At 32.4% G+C, this 19,188-nt stretch overlaps 1 protein-coding gene across 1 annotated transcript in view; it reads left to right on the forward strand.

Moving 5' to 3' along the window:
• The first annotated feature begins 1,547 nt into the window (after positions 1 to 1,547).
• LOC142335253 (tubulin epsilon chain-like) overlaps positions 1,548 to 19,188 on the forward strand; it is a 50,636-nt gene continuing 32,995 nt past the window's right edge. The window contains exons 1-3 of the mRNA XM_075383674.1: positions 1,548 to 1,773; positions 2,276 to 2,441; positions 2,731 to 2,911. Of these exons, the coding sequence (XP_075239789.1) occupies positions 1,594 to 1,773; positions 2,276 to 2,441; positions 2,731 to 2,911 (527 nt within the window). The 5' untranslated portion in view covers positions 1,548 to 1,593. The remainder of the gene's footprint in view (positions 1,774 to 2,275; positions 2,442 to 2,730; positions 2,912 to 19,188) is intronic.

Consider the following 19,188-nt stretch of genomic DNA (forward strand, 5'->3'; position numbering starts at 1 on the left):
ACCGGCTATGCTTTTTTAACTGAAGCTTTATTTTTCATGACTTGAACTTTGACTTCTTTTCGAACGCTGTCTTTGATTTTCCAACATTGACTTCTGTTTCCGACCGTTAGACTTTAACTGTAGTTTAGTTCCTAATGAATAGCAAATATGTGTTTCTGGTAAAATTTGAGGTCAAAAGTTTTGGTCACTTAAGTCCTTTCTCCCTATCCAAACTACAGGTCCCCCCCCCCCCCACACACACACACACACACACACACACACACACACACACACACACACACACACACACACACACACACACACACACACACCCATACTGCCAAAGTAGTAAACTGTGTCTGCGATTTTGAAAACGTACTCGCTTTCTATTGTTTTTAAGCAATTAACCTACGTCTGGTTTTTTTTATCTTTGATATTTCCTTTTAGGTAAGGGTAGTTAAGAGTTCATCATGCTTATTTTTCACGTCTCTGCTAGTCGTTTTCGGTATTGTGCCGGTTATGTTTAAATAAACCTAAAATATCGTTTAAGCTAATTCTTGTAAACGATTATTTGAAGAAATCAGTGCAAATTTATGAATGGACTTAATTCTATGGAGCGTGGTTTTTAATGGCTGCGAGTAATAGGTTTCTAGAAATTGCTCCCTAAAACCAAAAACGACCGATTGGCATTGAACATGAAGAAAACGAGCTACATGAACAAACCGCAAGCTATGCTCATGCTACTTATCTTCCAAAAGCTGTTTAAAATTCATTGAAAATTCTTCACATTACTAGCCAATGTCAGTACCCAATTGATATTTTGTTTTGGAAGGGATGAAAGTTTTTTTTAATTGACTGATCAATTTCAATTGCCAATTAGAAAGAAAGACAAAGCTACAGTTTAACTCTTGCTGTGGTTTTAGAGACTATTGGGCTTATTTTTATCCTGTTGTTCGAGAGAAATTAATCCAACGGTTGTCGGTTGTTTCTACGAAAGGAATTACGAAATTTGAACTTCTCACAATTTTGCCAAACTCAATGTAATTTAGTCCTTTCCAGCGCTATTGGAGTACTTTTAATTCCACAAAACGTATCTTAAATACACGTAAATTGGGTCTTACCGTCGAACAAAGATACAAACGTAAGATTTCGATACTGTGTATTCCACAAAATAGCGATTTAGCTGAATTTAGCATATCTCGATGTATGCTATTCTGTTGAATTGAAGACGACGCCTGTCTCGCTGATTTTTGCGAAGTCGCAACCACCAAATGCGAAACGGTTCAAATGGTAAATGTTTGATTGTGGGGATAGAGGGCTTTTATAGCTGAACAGTCATTTTAGCTTCGTTTTTTTAGCAACGCGCATTGTTATCAAATGTCTGTTTCAATCTGCCGTTGATTATCTCAGCAGTACCCGTACAAAGCTGTTCAAAATTTCAGCTGTATTTTTGATAAAACTAGGCAATATGGATTTTCCTGGTCATCAATGAGTTTCATGATTGTCAACATCAAAAATTGGGTTCTCATGCAGACTGAAAATCGTGTGCATATATCGAGATAAGTTTTAGTTGCATAATGATGCTGGTGGCCTCTTTTGTATTAGAAGAAACAGATGTTCCATTGTGACATAATGACGCAAAGCATCGTAGTTTCAATTGGACAATGTGGAAATCAAATCGGCTCAAGGTTTTGGGACCTGGCACTGAGAGAGCACGCGACTATTAATCAGCAGAACATCTTTGACTCCTCATTCCAAAGCTTCTTCCGTAATGTTGATGAGAAAACACGGCAGGTATCTGTTTCTTCTCTCGTAGATTGAAGGGTACATGTTTGTTAACTTGTATTCAGAGTGAGGGCGAAATTTAATCTATTTGAACAACGATTCTCTGATTGTTAGTTGGGAGAAAAGGAAAAAGTTGCCGATTTCTTAGTTAAATGAGTGACTTTTCCTGAAATCAGTTACAAGGTTTTCAAGCTTTACATTACGGCAATAGGCTGCAGGTTACATTTTAAATTTCGGATATCATAAATGTAGGAATTTGGTTCCTTCGTATCTTGATGCTATAATACTCAGTGCCAGGACGAAATACCAAATCTACCAAATTATACCCAATCTTTTACCGTATTGTCCAATCAATTTTTTTTTGCTTAACTAGGATAAAACATGCTGATGATATAAACCGCTAATTGGTAATTGCATTATTGAACAAAAAGATCAAAAGAGAGTAAGTGGGTAATATGGGATTGGGTATTTTCGTACATCGGGTATTTTGTCATGTAACTTATATACTCAGGAAGTTGGCGTGGGAGGAAAAGTCTGTAATCTGAAGGCACGTGCAGTCATGATTGATATGGAGGAGCGCGTGATCAACTCAGTGATGCAGGGTCCTCTGAGAGACCTGTTTGAACATACGCAAACTGTTACTGATGTATCTGGCTCTGGCAACAACTGGGCTGTAGGTATGCACATGGGTAACATTTCAACAATGATAGGCGAACCTAAAGGACTAATTTTTGTGCCACCGATATCAGATTCAGAGTATATCATAAATGATTTCACATTTTGTAAATGGAATCATGTAAATGAAAGTTCCAAATTATTTTGTCCTGGCTGGTGCGGTGCATTTGCGTTTTTAAGTAACATATGGTGGTAATTGAATCGGTTATCTGTTGATGAATATCAGATGAGAGGGACGTTTGTTTCACTAAAACAGCAATTTTGAGAAAACAGGTGGACTGTGTTGTTCAGGGTTCTACGATTATGGCACACGTTATGAGGAGTCAATAGTCGATGTGATTCGCAAGGCATGTGAGCATTGTGACGCTTTACAGTGTTTCTTTCTTCTGCACTCAATGGGTGGTGGTACCGGGTCCGGTCTTGGCACTAGAGCACTGTCTATTCTGCACGACAACTTCCCTGATATATACCGGTTAACACTATTTCACATCTGAATCTAGATGCTAGAATATTATTAATAGCCGCACAGCGATAGCTGGGGCTATTATTGGCCTTCTCTTGTTTTTTTTACGACTCGAAGAGGAGTATTGATTTTCTCTCGGTCTTTTTACGACTCGAAGAGGAGTATCGGTTTTCTCGGTTTTTACGACTCGAAGAGGAGTATTGGTTTTCTTAAGTTTTTACGACTCGAAGAGGAGTATTGGTTTTCTTAAGGTTTTTTTTTACCGGAAGTAATATTCGTTCAGACGATGTTTTGACCTAAAAGCGAAAGCGAGTAAAATTGCACTGTGAACTAATTTTTTCTGAGCGAGAGAAGTTTTTTGATCATGCGCTGCGTTTAGTGAATGTCTTTTTGACATTGAAAAGTAGTTTTTGACTGAATGGCACATATAGATAACGGTTTTAGCCGTTTTTTCGTCTAAGTGGCCTAGTTTTTTTGCTTGTAATTTGGTTTTTTGTAGAAATAATTTTTAATTGATGCTATGTTGAAATGTAAACCCCGGAAATTGATAGCACAGTATTTTGCATAGCCTGAAATTGCGTTTCAAATGCGAAATTGGCACATATTTCTTGATTTTTTAGTTAATTTTCGCCTTTTTTTCTATTAATTTCTTCATTTTTGGATCTTTTAGCTGTTTTTTGTCAAAAATCAGTTAATATGGCAACTTCCCTTTGATAATTCATATACTCAACGCTTTTTCTACCTCGATGTAATTTTGTTTCATAAAATTGTACATTTGCTAATCCGATTTTCGTAGTTTTTTGGCAATTTTTTTCAGTTTTTTGTTTGTATTTTGCTTTTAGTTACTAGAAATAGTATTTTGGGGAACATGAGGGACTTTAATTTCGTTTCAATAAAATTTCAATCATTTTAGTGATGTTAAGTTTTTGAAAAAAACAGATAAATTTTTTTCATAAATGCAGTCTTAAGTATTTTTTAACCCTTTTTTTGCAAAATGTTTCATTGTTTCGTATGTCTGAATTCTGCTTTTTCTTGTTTTATTCTGTTCAGCAAGTTGGATTTTGTCTCGAATGACTCGTTGTCTTTTCTATGTCTCGAATGCTGATCAATGAAATGTACTCGTTTTTCTTGATTTTTTTTTTTTGAATTTGAATTTTAACTTTCAAAAATCAAGAATTGGTCTTTTTGTTACGGTGTTCCTAACATTGTGTCCATATTCTTCACATTCTCGTTTGTATCATTCTAGTTTTGTCCTGGCACCTACTTTTTTATTCGTTATATTGATTTTTTCAGTTGTTAAAAAATTGAATGAATTCAGCTTTTTCTTAGATCTTGGTTTCTTCGGTTTGCAATTGATTTAATTCAAAATAAGGCAGTACTGGGACTTTGCTAGAAAGTCTTTTCCAACATTTCTACTTATTACTATTCATTGCAATTTTCTTCCGGGCTTGGTATTGTTTTTAGACGATTTTTTGCCTTTGAATATTATTCTGTTGCTTTTTTTTTCTGATTAATTTAATTTTTGAATTAGCATGAAATCATGTTGTCTAGCATATATACAACAAGGAAGAATTGTGTATTATTTTTATCTTAAAAGCCGTGATTAGAAATCTAATTGTAGTGGTTCTCTGATTCTTAATTTTGAGGACTTTTTTGAATAATTTTGACTTTCCTGTCTTTCTTGAAAAGTTTTTATCTGCCGTTTGCTTCCGCGATCTTTTTGAGATTAGAATCATTAATTATCCGAGGGCAATTGACGGCCCTCTCAGCTTTGTCAGGCTATCAGTTTTTTGACCATCCTAAAAATTTCAGACTTTTTTAACGTTACCAAACGTTTTCAATAATAAAATTTTGCTGCATTTTCTTTCTCTTGGTGACAGTGGTTTAAATTTCACCGATTTTTAGATCAGACCCGGGGTGAGGTAATGAGTTAATGGTTTAATACAAAAGGTAATGGCTTCAGCTTTTCGTGAAGTTGTGGTGCTTCGAGTCGCTTCCGGAATTCTTCCGGCTATGTTTTTTTTACCGGAAGTACTATTCGTTCAGACGATGTTTTGACCTAAAAGCGAAAGTGAGTAAAATTGCCGTGTGAAATAATTTTTTCTGAGCGAGAGAAATTTTTTGATCATGCACTGTGTTTAGTGAATGACTTTTTGACTTTGAAAAGTAGTTTTTGACTGAATGGCACATATAGATAACCGTTTTCAGCCGTTTTTTCGTCTAAATGGCCCAGTTTTTTGCTTGCAATTTTGTGTTTTGTGGAAATAATTTTTAGTCGATGATATATTGACATGTAAACCTCGGAAATTGATAACACATTGTTTTGCAGAGCCTGAAAATGCGTTTGAAGTTCAAAATTGGCACATATTTCTTGATTTTTAGTTGATTTTTGGCTTTTTTTTCTATTAATTTCTTCATTTTTGGATCTTTCGGCCGTCTTTTTGTCAAAAATCAGTTAATATTGCAACTTTCTGTTGATATTTCATATAAGCAACGCCTCTTTCTAACTCGATGTAACTTTCTTTTAAAAAATTGTACATATGCTCATTCGATTTTGGTAGTTTTTTTTCCAATTTTCCTCAGTTTTTTGTTCGAATTTTTGTTTTAATTACTGGAAAGTCTTTTTGTGCAACTTGAGGGACTTTCATTTCGTTTCAATAAAAATCAACCACTTTCGGCGTTAAGCCTTTAAAAAGAAGTTAAAATTTTTTTCATAACTGCAGTCTCAAAATTTTTTTGACCTTTTTTCTGCAAAATGTTTCAATGTTTCGTATGTTTGAATTCTGCTATTTTTTTCTTTTAGGAGGATGCATCTTTGTCTTGGATTACTCGTTGTCTTTTTTATGTCTCGAATGCTGAAGACTGAATTGTTTTCGTGTTTCTTGATTTTTTTAATTTGTAATTAAACTTTCAAAAATCAAGAATTGATCTTTTGTTTCGATGTTCCTTACAATGTGCTCATTTTTTTACATTCTAGTTAACCATTCTAGCTTCGTCCTGACACCCGCGTTTATATTCGTTATATTGATTTTTTTAGTTGATAAGAAATTGAATGATTTCAACTTTTTCAAGATTTTTTCTTCAAGTTTTTTTCGACTTTCGTCCTTTCTTTGGTTTGCAATTGATTTCATTCAACGTAAGGCAGTACTGAGAGTTTTTTGGATAGAGTTTTTCAAAATTTTAAATTATTACTATTTAGTGCAATTTTTTTACGCCCTGGTATTGTTTTTAAACAATTTTTTGCCTTTGAATTTTATTCTGTTGCTTATTTCTTTTCTGTGATTAATTTTAGTTTTGAATTAGTATGAAATCATGTATGGAATATATACAACAAGGAAGAAATATGTGTTGTTTTTGTCTGAATTGAAGTGATTAGAAATCTAATTAAATTGGTTTTCTGGTTCTTAATTTTGAGCATTCTGTTTTGAAAAATTTAACTCAGTTTATAAGATGATTATCTGCCGTTTGCTTTCGCGAACTTTTTGAGATTGGAATCAAGAATTATTCGAGAGAAATTATAAGACCTGTCAGTATTTTCAGGTTATCAGGTTTTTGGCCATCCTATTTATTTCGGAATTTTAACTTGAACAAACGCTTTCCATGTTATAAAATTTTGCGGCATTTTGTTTCTCTTGGTGACAGCGGTTTCAATTCCAAGAAATTTTAGATCAGACCTGGGGAAGTAACGAGTTAATGGTTTAATACAAAAGGTAATGGCTTCAGCTGCAATCACGTGTTTTTGTGTAGTTCTGGTGCTTCGAGTCGCTATATTTGTTTTGTGTTTTTGTTTTTTTTACAGGAAGTAGATTTGTTCACGCCGCATTTTGACCTAAAAGTGAAAGTGAGAAAAACTGTCTTGGTGAACAGACTGTCGCTACGCGAGAGAAGTTTTTTGATCATGCCTGCGTTTAGTGAATGACTTTTTGACTTTGAAAAGTAGTTTTGACTGAATGGCGCATATAGGTAACCGTTTTTAGCCGTTTTTTCGTCTAAGTGGCCCAGTTTTTTGCTTGTAACTTGGTTTTTTGTTGATATAATTTTTTTGATGCTATATTGAAATGTAAACCTCGGAAATTGATACCACAGTGTTTTGCAGAGCCTGAAATGTGTTTCAATTTGAAAATTGGCACATATATCTTTATTTTTTAGTTATTTTTTTGGCCTTTTCCTATTAATATCTTCATTTTTGGATCTTTCAGCCGTCTTTTTGTATAAAAATTAGTTAATATGGCAACTCCCTTTTATAATTCATTTACTCAACGCCTCTTTTCACCTCGATGTATTTTTTAACAAAAATACTATTTCTAGTAATTTAAAACAAAATATAAAAAAAACACAAAAAATTTGAAAAAAATACTAACAAAATCGGATTAGCATATGTACAATTTTATAAAAACTTGTACATATGCTAATCCAATTTTGTTAGTATTTTTTTCAAAATTTGTGTCAGTTTTTTTTTATATTTTGTTTTAAATTACTAGAAATAGTATTTTTGTTCAAAATAAGGGACTTTTATTTTGTTTCAATAAAAATTCATTCATTTTTTGCCGTTAAGTTTGTGAAAATCAGTTAAGATTATTTTCATAAATGCAGTCTTAAAAGTTTTTTTGACCTTTTTTTGCAAAATGTTCCAATTTTTCGTATGTTTGAATTCTGCTTTTTATTTTTTTTATTCTCTTCAGGAGGATGGATTTTTCTCAGATAACTCGTTGTCTTTTCGATGTCTCGAATGCTGAACAATGAAGTGTATTCCTTTTTCTTGACTTTTTAATTTCATTTTTAAATTTCAAGTCTTTTTGTTACGGTGTTTTTTACATTGTGTCCATATTCTTCACATTCTAGTTAGTATCATGCTAGTTTTGTCCTGGAACCTACTTTTATTTTCGGTATATTGATTTCAATTGTAAAAAATGAATGATTTCAGCTTTTTCTTAGATTTTGTCATTTCTTTGGTTTGCAATTGATTTCATTCAACATATGGCAGTACTGAGAGTTTGATGGCAAGCTTTTTCCAAAACTTCTCTTTATGACTATTTACTGCAGCTTTCTTGTGGCCTTGGTACTAATTTAAACGATTTTTTGCCTTTGAATATTCTTTTGCTGCTTGTCTTTTCTATGATCAATTTTATTTTTGATTTAGTATGAAATCATGTTGTCATATGTACAACAAGTAACAGGGGTGTTTTGGTTTTTGTCTGAATCGCAGTGATTAGAAAGGTAATTATAGGTGTTTTCTGATTCTTAAATTTGAGCTTTCTTTTTTGAAAAGATTTAACTTAGTTTCTAAGATTATTTTCTGCCCTTTGCTTTCGCGATCTTTTTCAGATTAGAATCATGAATTATTTGAGGGCTATTGATAATCTTTTTAGCTTTTTCAGACTATCAGGTTTTCGACCACATTAATTGTTTTGAATTTTTAACGTTACCAAACGTTTTTCATTAATATAAAATTTTGCTGCATTTTGTTTCCTTTGTTGACAGTGGTTTAAGTTTCACCAATTTTTAGAGCAGACCGGGAGAAGTAGTTAATGGTTTTATACGAAAGGTAGTGGCTTCCGCTGCAAGTACGGTTTTGTTAGTGAAGTTTTAACGCTTCGAGTCGCTTCCGGAATTCTTACGGCTGTTTTTTATACAGGAAATAGATTTGTTCACGCGGCATTTTGACCTAAAAGCGAAAGTGAAGAAGGCTGTCTTGATGAACTGATTTTCGCTAACGAGAAAAGTTTTTTGATCATGCGCTGCGTTTAGTGAATGACTTTTTGACTTTGAAAAGTAGTTGTGACTGAATGGCACATATAGATAACCGTTTTTAGCCGATTTTTCGTCTAAGTGTTCCAGTTTTTTGCTTGTAATTGGGTTTTTTTGTAGAAATAATTTTTAATTGATGCTATGTTGAAATGTAAACCCCGGAAATTGATAGCACAGTATTTTGCATAGCCTGAAATTGCGTTTCAAATGCAAAATTGGCACATATTTCTTGATTTTTTAGTTAATTTTTGGCTTTTTTTCTATTAATTTCTTCATTTTTGGATCTTTCAGCTGTTTTTTGTCAAAAATCAGTTAATATGGCAACTTCCCTTCGATAATTCATATACTCAATGCCTCTTTCTACCTCGATGTAATTTTGTTTCATAAAATTGTACATTTGCTAATCCGATTTTCGTAGTTTTTTGGCAATTTTTCTCAGTTTTTTGTATTTTGCTTTTAATTACTAGAAATAGTATTTTGGGGAACATGAGGGACTTTAATTTCGTTTCAATAAAATTTCAATCATTTTAGTGATGTTAAGTTTTTGAAAAAACAGAAATTTTTTTCATAAATGCAGTCTTAAGTATTTTTTAACCCTTTTTTTGCAAAATGTTTCATTGTTTCGTATGTCTGAATTCTGCTTTTTCTAACTGTTTTCCAACTTACTAAACTGAATTCTGTTTTATTCTGTTCAGCAAGTTGGATTTTGTCTCGAATGACTCGTTGTCTTTTCTATGTCTCGAATGCTGATCAATGAAATGTACTCGTTTTTCTTGATTTTTTTTTTTGAATTTGAATTTTAACTTTCAAAAATCAAGAATTGGTCTTTTTGTTACGGTGTTCCTAACATTGTGTCCATATTCTTCACATTCTCGTTTGTATCATTCTAGTTTTGTCCTGGCACCTACTTTTTTATTCGTTATATTGATTTTTTCAGTTGTTAAAAAATTGAATGAATTCAGCTTTTTCTTAGATCTTGGTTTCTTCGGTTTGCAATTGATTTAATTCAAAATAAGGCAGTACTGGGACTTTGCTAGAAATTCTTTTCCAACATTTCTACTTATTACTATTCATTGCAATTTTCTTCCGGGCTTGGTATTGTTTTTAGACGGTTTTTTGCCTTTGAATATTATTCTGTTTCTTTTTTTTCTGAATAATTTAATTTTTGAATTAGCATGAAATCATGTTGTCTAGCATATATACAACAAGGAAGAATTATGTATTATTTTTATCTTAATTGCCGTGATTAGAAATCTAATTGTAGTGGTTTTCTGATTCTTACTTTTGAGGACTTTTTTGAATAATTTTGACTTTCCTGTCTTTTTTGAAAAGTTTTTATCTGCCGTTTGCTTTCGCGATCTTTTTGAGATTAGAATCATTAATTATCTGAGGGCAATTGATGGCCCTCTCAGCTTTGTCAGGCTATCAGTTTTTTGACCATCCTAAAAATTTCAGACTTTTTTAACGTTACCAAACGTTTTCAATAATAAAATTTTGCTGCATTTTCTTTCTCTTGGTGACAGTGGTTTAAATTTCACCGACTTTTAGATCAGACCCGGGGTGAGGTAATGAGTTAATGGTTTAATACAAAAGGTAATGGCTTAAGCTTTTCGTGAAGTTTTGGTGCTTCGAATCGCTTCTGGAATTCTTCCGGCTATGTTTTTTTTTACCGGAAGTACTGTTCGTTCAGACGATTTTTTGACCTAAAAGCGAAAGTGAGTAAAATTGCCGTGTGAAATAATTTTTTCTGAGCGAGAGAAGTTTTTTGATCATGCACTGTGTTTAGTGAATGATTTTTTGACTTTGAAAAGTAGTTTTTGACTGAATGGCACATATAGATAACCGTTTTTAGCCGTTTTTTTGTCTAAATGGCCCAGTTTTTTGCTTGCAATTTTGTGTTTTGTGGAAATAATTTTTAGTCGATGATATATTGACATGTAAACCTCGGAAATTGATAACACATTGATTTGCAGAGCCTGAAAATGCGTTTGAAGTTCAAAATTGGCACATATTTCTTAATTTTTAGTTGATTTTTGGCTTTTTTTCTATTAATTTCTTCATTTTTGGATCTTTCGGCCGTCTTTTTGTCAAAAATCAGTTAATATTGCAACTTTCTGTTGATATTTCATATAATCAACGCCTCTTTCTACCTCGATGTAACTTTGTTTTAAAAAATTGTACATATGCTAATTCGATTTTGGTAGTTTTTTTTCCAATTTTCCTCAGTTTTTTTGTTCGAATTTTGGTTTTAATTACTAGAAAGTCTTTTTGTGCAACTTGAGGGACTTTCATTTCGTTTCAATAAAAATCAACCACTTTCGGCGTTAAGCTTTTGAGAAAAAATTTTTTTCATAACTGCAGTCTCAAAAATTTTTTGACCGTTTTTCTGCAAAATGTTTCAATGTTTCGTATGTTTGAATTCTGCTATTTTTTTCTTTTTAGAAGGATGCATCTTTGTATTGGATTACTCGTTGTCTTTTTTATGGCTCGAATGCTGAAGACTGAATTGTTTTCGTGTTTCTTGATTTTTTTAATTTGTAATTAAACTTTCAAAAATCAAGAATTGATCTTTTGTTACGATGTTCCTTACATTGTGCTCATTTTTTACATTCTAGTTTACCATTCTAGCTTCGTCCTGACACTCGCGTTTATATTCGTTATATTGATTTTTTTAGTTGATAAAAAATTGAATGATTTCAACTTTTTCAAGATTTTTTCTTCAAGTTTTTTTTCGACTTTCGTCCTTTCTTTGGTTTGGAATTGATTTCATTCAACGTAAGGCAGTACTGAGAGTTTTTTGGATAGAGTTTTTCAAAATTTTAAATTATTACTATTTAGTGCAATTTTTTTACGCCCTGGTATTGTTTTTAAACAATTTTTTGCCTTTGAATTTTATTCTGTTGCTTATTTCTTTTCTGTGATTAATTTTATTTTTGAATTAGTATGAAATCATATATGGAATATATACAACAAGGAAGAAATATGTGTTGTTTTTGTCTGAATTAAAGTGATTAGAAATCTATTTGTATTGGTTTTCTGGTTCTTAATTTTTATAAGAAACCTGTTAGTATTATAAGCCCTGTCAGTCTTAAATTATAAGCCCTGTCAGTATTTTCAGGTTATCAGGTTTTTGGCCATCCTAATTATTTCGGAATTTTAACTTGAACAAACGCTTTCCATAATATAAAATTTTGCGGCATTTTGTTTCTCTTGGTGACAGCGGTTTCAATTCCAAGAAATTTTAGATCAGACCTGGGGAAGTAACGAGTTAATGGTTTAATACAAAAGGTAATGGCTTCAGCTGCAATCACGTGTTTTTGTGTAGTTCTGGTGCTTCGAGTCGCTTTTTTTGTTTTGTGTTTTTGTTTTTTACAGGAAGTAGATTTGTTCACGCCGCATTTTGACCTAAAAGCGAAAGTGAGAAAAACTGTCTTGGTGAACAGATTGTCGCTAAGCGAGAGAAGTTTTTTGATCATGCGCTGCGTTTAGCGAATGACTTTTTGACTTTGAAAAGTAGTTTTGACTGAGTGGCACATGTAGATAACCGTTTTTAGCCGTTTTTTCGTCTAAGTGGCCCAGTTTTTTGCTTGTAACTTTGTTTTTTGTTGATAATTTTTTTTGATGCTATATTGAAATGTAAACCTCGGAAATTGATAACACATTGATTTGCAGAGCCTGAAAATGCGTTTGAAGTTCAAAATTGGCACATATTTCTTAATTTTTAGTTGATTTTTGGCTTTTTTTCGATTAATTTCTTCATTTTTGGATCTTTCGGCCGTCTTTTTGTCAAAAATCAGTTAATATTGCAACTTTCTGTTGATATTTCATATAATCAACGCCTCTTTCTACCTCGATGTAACTTTGTTTTAAAAAATTGTACATATGCTAATTCGATTTTGGTAGTTTTTTTTCCAATTTTCCTCAGTTTTTCGTTCGAATTTTGGTTTTAATTACTAGAAAGTCTTTTTGTGCAACTTGAGGGACTTTCATTTCGTTTCAATAAAAATCAACCACTTTCGGCGTTAAGCTTTTGAGAAGAAGTTAAAATTTTTTTTCATAACTGCAGTCTCAAAAATTTTTTGACCATTTTTCTGCAAAATGTTTCAATGTTTCGTATGTTTGAATTCTGCTATTTTTTTCTTTTTAGAAGGATGCATCTTTGTATTGGATTGCTCGTTGTCTTTTTTATGGCTCGAATGCTGAAGACTGAATTGTTTTCGTGTTTCTTGATTTTTTTAATTTGTAATTAAACTTTCAAAAATCAAGAATTGATCTTTTGTTACGATGTTCCTTACATTGTGCTCATTTTTTTACATTCTAGTTTACCATTCTAGCTTCGTCCTGACACTCGCGTTTATATTCGTTATATTGATTTTTTTAGTTGATAAAAAATTGAATGATTTCAACTTTTTCAAGATTTCAAGTTTTTTTTCGACTTTCGTCCTTTCTTTGGTTTGCAATTGATTTCATTCAACGTAAGGCAGTACTGAGAGTTTTTTGGATAGAGTTTTTCAAAATTTTAAATTATTACTATTTAGTGCAATTTTTTTACGCCCTGGTATTGTTTTTAAACAATTTTTTGCCTTTGAATTTTATTCTGTTGCTTATTTCTTTTCTGTGACTAATTTTATTTTTGAATTAGTATGAAATCATGTATGGAATATATACAACAAGGAAGAAATATGTGTTGTTTTTGTCTGAATTGAAGTGATTAGAAATCTATTTGTATTGGTTTTCTGGTTCTTAATTTTTATAAGAAACCTGTTAGTATTATAAGCCCTGTCAGTCTTAAATTATAAGCCCTGTCAGTACTTTCAGGTTATCAGCTTTTTGGCCATCCTAATTATTTCGGAATTTTAACTTGAACAAACGCTTTCCATAATATAAAATTTTGCGGCATTTTGTTTCTCTGGGTGACAGCGGTTTCAATTCCAAGAAATTTTAGATCAGACCTGGGGAAGTAACGAGTTAATGGTTTAATACAAAAGGTAATGGCTTCAGCTGCAATCACGTGTTTTTGTGTAGTTCTGGTGCTTCGAGTCGCTTTTTTTGTTTTGTGTTTTTGTTTTTTACAGGAAGTAGATTTGTTCACGCCGCATTTTGACCTAAAAGCGAAAGTGAGAAAAACTGTCTTGGTGAACAGATTGTCGCTAAGCGAGAGAAGTTTTTTGATCATGCGCTGCGTTTATTGAATGACTTTTTGACTTTGAAAAGTAGTTTTGACTGAATGGCACATGTAGATAACCGTTTTTAGGCGTTTTTTCGTCTAAGTGGCCCAGTTTTTTGCTTGTAACTTGGTTTTTTGTTGATATAATTTTTTTTGATGCTATATTGAAATGTAAACCTCGGAAATTGATAACACATTGATTTGCAGAGCCTGAAAATGCGTTTGAAGTTCAAAATTGGCACATATTTCTTAATTTTTAGTTGATTTTTGGCTTTTTCTCTATTAATATCTTCATTTTTGGATCTTTCAGCCGTCTTTTTGTATAAAAATTAGTTATTATGGCAACTGCATTTTTGAATTCATTTACTCAACGCCTCTTTTTACCTCGATGTATTTTTGTTTTATAAAATTGTACATATGCTAATCCGATTTTGATAGTATTTTTTTCAAAATTTGTGTCAGGTTTTTTTATATTTTGTTTTAAATTACTAGAAATAGTATTTTTGTTCAAAATAAGGGACTTTTGTTTTGTTTCAATAAAAATTCATTCATTTTTTGCCGTTAAGTTCGTGAAAATCAGTTAAGATTATTTTCATAAATGCAGTCTTAAAAGTTTTTTTGACCTTTTTTTTGCAAAATGTTCCAATTTTTTGTATGTTTGAATTCTGCTTTTTATTTTTTTTATTCTCTTCAGGAGGATGGATTTTTCTCAGATAACTCGTTGTCTTTTCGATGTCTCGAATGCTGAACAATGAAGTGTATTCCTTTTTCTTGACTTTTTAATTTCATTTTTAAATTTCAAGTCTTTTTGTTACGGTGTTTTTTACATTGTGTCCATATTCTTCACATTCTAGTTAGTATCATGCTGGTTTTGTCCTGGAACCTACTTTTATTTTCGGTATATTGATTTCAATTGTAAAAAATGAATGATTTCAGCTTTTTCTTAGATTTTGTCATTTCTTTGGTTTGCAATTGATTTCATTCAACATATGGCAGTACTGAGAGTTTGATGGCAAGCTTTTTCCAAAACTTCTCTTTATGACTATTTACTGCAGCTTTCTTGTGGCCTTGGTACTAATTTAAACGATTTTTTGCCTTTGAATATTCTTTTGCTGCTTGTCTTTTCTATGATCAATTTTATTTTTGATTTAGTATGAAATCATGTTGTCATATGTACAACAAGTAACAGGGGTGTTTTGGTTTTTGTCTGAATCGCAGTGATTAGAAAGGTAATTATAGGTGTTTTCTGATTCTTAAATTTGAGCTTTCTTTTTTGAAAAGATTTAACTTAGTTTCTAAGATTATTTTCTGCCCTTTGCTTTCGCGATCTTTTTCAGATTAGAATCATGAATTATTTGAGGGCTATTGATAATCTTTTTAGCTTTTTCAGACTATCAGGTTTTCGACCACATTAATTGTTTTGAATTTTTAACGTTACCAAACGTTTTTCATTAATATAAAATTTTGCTGCATTTTGTTTCTCTTGTTGACAGTTGTTTAAGTTTCACCAATTTTTAGAGCAGACCGGGAGAAGTAGTTAATGGTTTAATACGAAAGGTACTGGCTTCCGCTGCAAGTACGGTTTTGTTAGTGAGGTTTTAACGCTTCGAGTCGCTGCCTGAATTCTTCCGGCTGTTTTTTTTTTATACAGGAAATAGATTTGTTCACCCGGCTTTTTGACCTAAAAGCGAAAGTGAAGAAAGCTGTCTTGATGAACTGATTTTCGCTAAGCGAGAAAAGTTTTTTGATCATGCGCTGCGTTTAGTGAATGACTTTTTGACTTTGAAAAGTAGTTTTGACTGAATGGCACATATAGATAACCGTTTTTAGCCGATTTTTCGTCTAAGTGGCCCAGTTTTTTGCTTGTAATTTTTTTTGTAGAAATAATTTTTAGTCGATACTATATTGAAATGTCAACCTCGAAAATTGATGCCACAGTGTTTTGCAGTGCCTGAAAATGCGTTTCAAGTTGAAAATTGGCACATGTTTCTTAATTTTTAGTTAATTTTTGGCCTTTTTTTCTATTAATATCATCTTTTTTGGTGCTTTTAACCATCTTTTTGTCAAAAATCAGTTAATATGGCCATTTCTCGTTGATAATTCATATACTCAAGGCCTCTTCTACCTCGATTTAATTTTGTTTTTTAAAATTGTACTTATGCTAATCCGATTTTGGTAGTTTTTTTCCGATTTTCGTCAGTTTTTTGTTTGTATTTTGGTTGTAATTGCTAGAAATAGTCCTGCAAAAAGAGGGACACTAATTTCGTTTCAATAAAAATTCTTTGATTTTTGGGGTTAAGTTTTTGAAAAAAAGTCGATTTTTTTTCATAAATGCAGTCTTAAAAATTTTTTGACCATTTTTATGCAAAATGTTTCAGTGTTTCGTTTTTATGAATTCTGCTTTTTGCTATTTTTTTTGTTCTCCTCAGGAGGATAGATCTTTTTATCAGATGACTAGTTATCTTTTCTATATCTTGAATGCTGAACAAGGAATTGCATTCGTTTTTCTTGAATTTTTGAAATTGATTTTTAACTTTCAAAAATCAAGAATGTCTTTTTGTTACGGCTTTCCTTACATTGTGCCCATATTCTTCGCATTCAAATTAGTATCATTCTAGCTTTTTCTTGGCATCTACATTTATTTTTGGTTAATTGATTTTTTCAGTTGTTAAAAATGAATGTTTTCAGCTTTTTCTGAGATTTTCGTCATTTCTTTGGTTTGCAATTGATTTCATTCAATATAAAGCAGTACTGATGGTTTGCTAGCAGTTCTTTGCAAAAATTTCCGCTGATGACTATTTACTGCAACTTTCTTCCGGCCTTGGTAATATTTTTAACGATTTAATGATTTTTAACGATTGCCTTTGAATGTTCTTCTGCTGCTTATGTCTTTTCTATGATCAATTTAATTTGAGTGAAATTATGTTGTCTAGTATATGTACAACAAGGAAAAAGCGTGTGTTGGTTTTTGTCTTAATTGCAGTGATTAGAAGTGTAATTATGAATGTTTTCTGTTTCTTAAATTTGAGCTTTCGTTTTTGAAAACATTTAACTTAGTTTCGAAGATTATTATCTGCCGTTTGCTTTCGCGATCTTTTTCAGATTAGAATCATGAATTATTTGGGGCAATTGATAACCTTGTCAGCTTTTTTACCCTATCAGTTTTTTTACCATCTTAATTGTTTCGGATTTTTTATCGATACCAAACGTTTCCAATAATAAATTTTGCTTCATTTTGTTTCTCTTGGTGACAGTGAGTTTCACCACTGTCTCTTAAGTTTCACCAATATTTAGAGCAGACCTGGAGAGGTAATGAGTTAATGGTTCAATATAAAAAGTAGTGGCTTCCGCTGCAATCACGCTTTTAAGTTTTGACGCTTCGAGTCGCTTCCGAAATTCTTCCGGCTATATTTTTTTTTTCGTCGTCGCGATTTTTGTTACAAACATATGACGTCACAATCACTTTATATCTGCTTTTTGTTCATTCGTTTATACAATTCTCTACTTGAAAGTTTTGTGTTGGTTTTTCTCTAAATTTGCAGACTTCAACGAAATAAAACTAAACGTATCGCATGAGTTTTTGCCGTGAGTTTGTGAAATTTTTGTCACATCTTTATCGTCTTTCCTGATCAGATGCTTCATTCTTTTTCATTTTCTTGTTTTAAAGTGATTTGTGATATTCAGTAGGTTAAGCACTATTTTAGATATCGTGGTCACTCAATAGAATAAGATTAATGTTAGTTAGGGGCTTTTGAACAAAATTTCGCTTTCTCGCTAGTGGTTTTTTTGTTCACATGCGGCAATTTCACTTTGGTTTTTACTGTTTTTTCAATTTTTGGATCGAACTTTCTCTAAATGGTTTTGTCAATCCATTCATTGTTCATTTTAGGCCTAGCTTCTTAGTAAGAATCCAATGTATATTTCTCGCTAGTTGTTTTTTGTTCTCGCTAGCGACATTTTGACATTGATTTTCTGTTCTTTTTTTTTGTTTTTATCTGATTTTTAGAAATAGTTTTCCCATTTCAATAACAGTTCGTTCTTGGCCTAGTTTTTTGTTTAGTCGATGAAAATTCTTTGAATTGTACGTCAGGACTTGTCCTGCTATGTTTTTTTTTCGTCAAGATTTTTGTTACAACCGTATGATGTCACAACCACTTCAAATCTGCTTTTTGTTCATTCGTTCATGCAATTTCAACTGAATTGCGTGCGTGACGTCATTTTTCGCTCTTAGTGGAGCGATTTTTTTGTTCATTAGCTTGATGAAATTTTTAGGTCACACATTACTAACCTCACTCTCAAAAATGACTTCCTCAATTTGAAATTGACTTTTATTTACTTTAATTCAAAGAGATAAGGGCAAATGGGTGTAAGTGTCACTCTAAATGAAGGTTATTTGAGAACACCTAATGGAGGCAGCAAAAACTTATACAGATTTTCAATCAAAATATAACATATCGGCCGACGAGTTTTTTTGGTCTGTCTTTTTCACTGTTTTTTGAGACTGCAGATCTACAAAGCTATTGCGGCTATTTTCTGGCAATCTGCCAGCTATGTTTATTATTATTTCTGTTTGGTCAATTGGTTGGTCTAGCTGGATTTATACGAGCTTAAGCTTAGTTAAGCATCTTTTTCGTGATGATCCTTTGCCTTATTACAGCTGAGAGGGTGTAAGCTGAGTTGAGCTATATTGCGGTGAGTAGTAAATAAGAGCGGGGGAGGTATTCATGCGTTACGAAATATGGAAATAGAGAGAGTGATCCTGAGTGGGCATTCCTAAGATCTTAAATACGTGATTTCAGGGGTCATGGTGAGAGGGTAACCCTGCGATACCTAAGTATTGGAATATAGGGGGGGGTGATATAAATTGCGTCTTTTACGATACTTAAACATGGGAATTTAGGGGGATTTTAAGTAGGCATTTTTTACGATACTAAAACATGGGAATATAGGCAGTGATCCCAAGTGGGCATTCCTGTGATCCTAAAGGTGTGAATGTAGGGCCTTATGCTGAGTGGGTAATGATACGATACTTAAACATGGGAATTTAGGCGGTAATCATGTCTTCCTAATATCCTTAAACATGGGATTATCGGGGGTTCTTTCACGTGGGTTTTTTCCACGATGGGGAAACATGGGAATATAAGAGATTATCATAAGTGGGCATAACGGTATAGGGGTGGAAAGATAGGGGAGTAAGCTTAAATGGGTCACTGAAGAAAACCTAATTATGGGAATAGGTTTTGTTGGATTAAATAGCTATTTCTTTCTCGATATTTTTGTTCTGTATCTATCTCGTCTCTATACAACAAAAAATGGCTGATTTGGCTTGAAGTGTCATTTCTCTGGGAGCGCCCAATAGCAACGGTAGATT

This window comes from Convolutriloba macropyga, chromosome 2 (genome assembly GCF_964194025.1).
Source record: "Convolutriloba macropyga chromosome 2, txConMacr16.3, whole genome shotgun sequence".
NCBI classification, from domain to species: Eukaryota; Metazoa; Xenacoelomorpha; order Acoela; family Convolutidae; genus Convolutriloba; species Convolutriloba macropyga.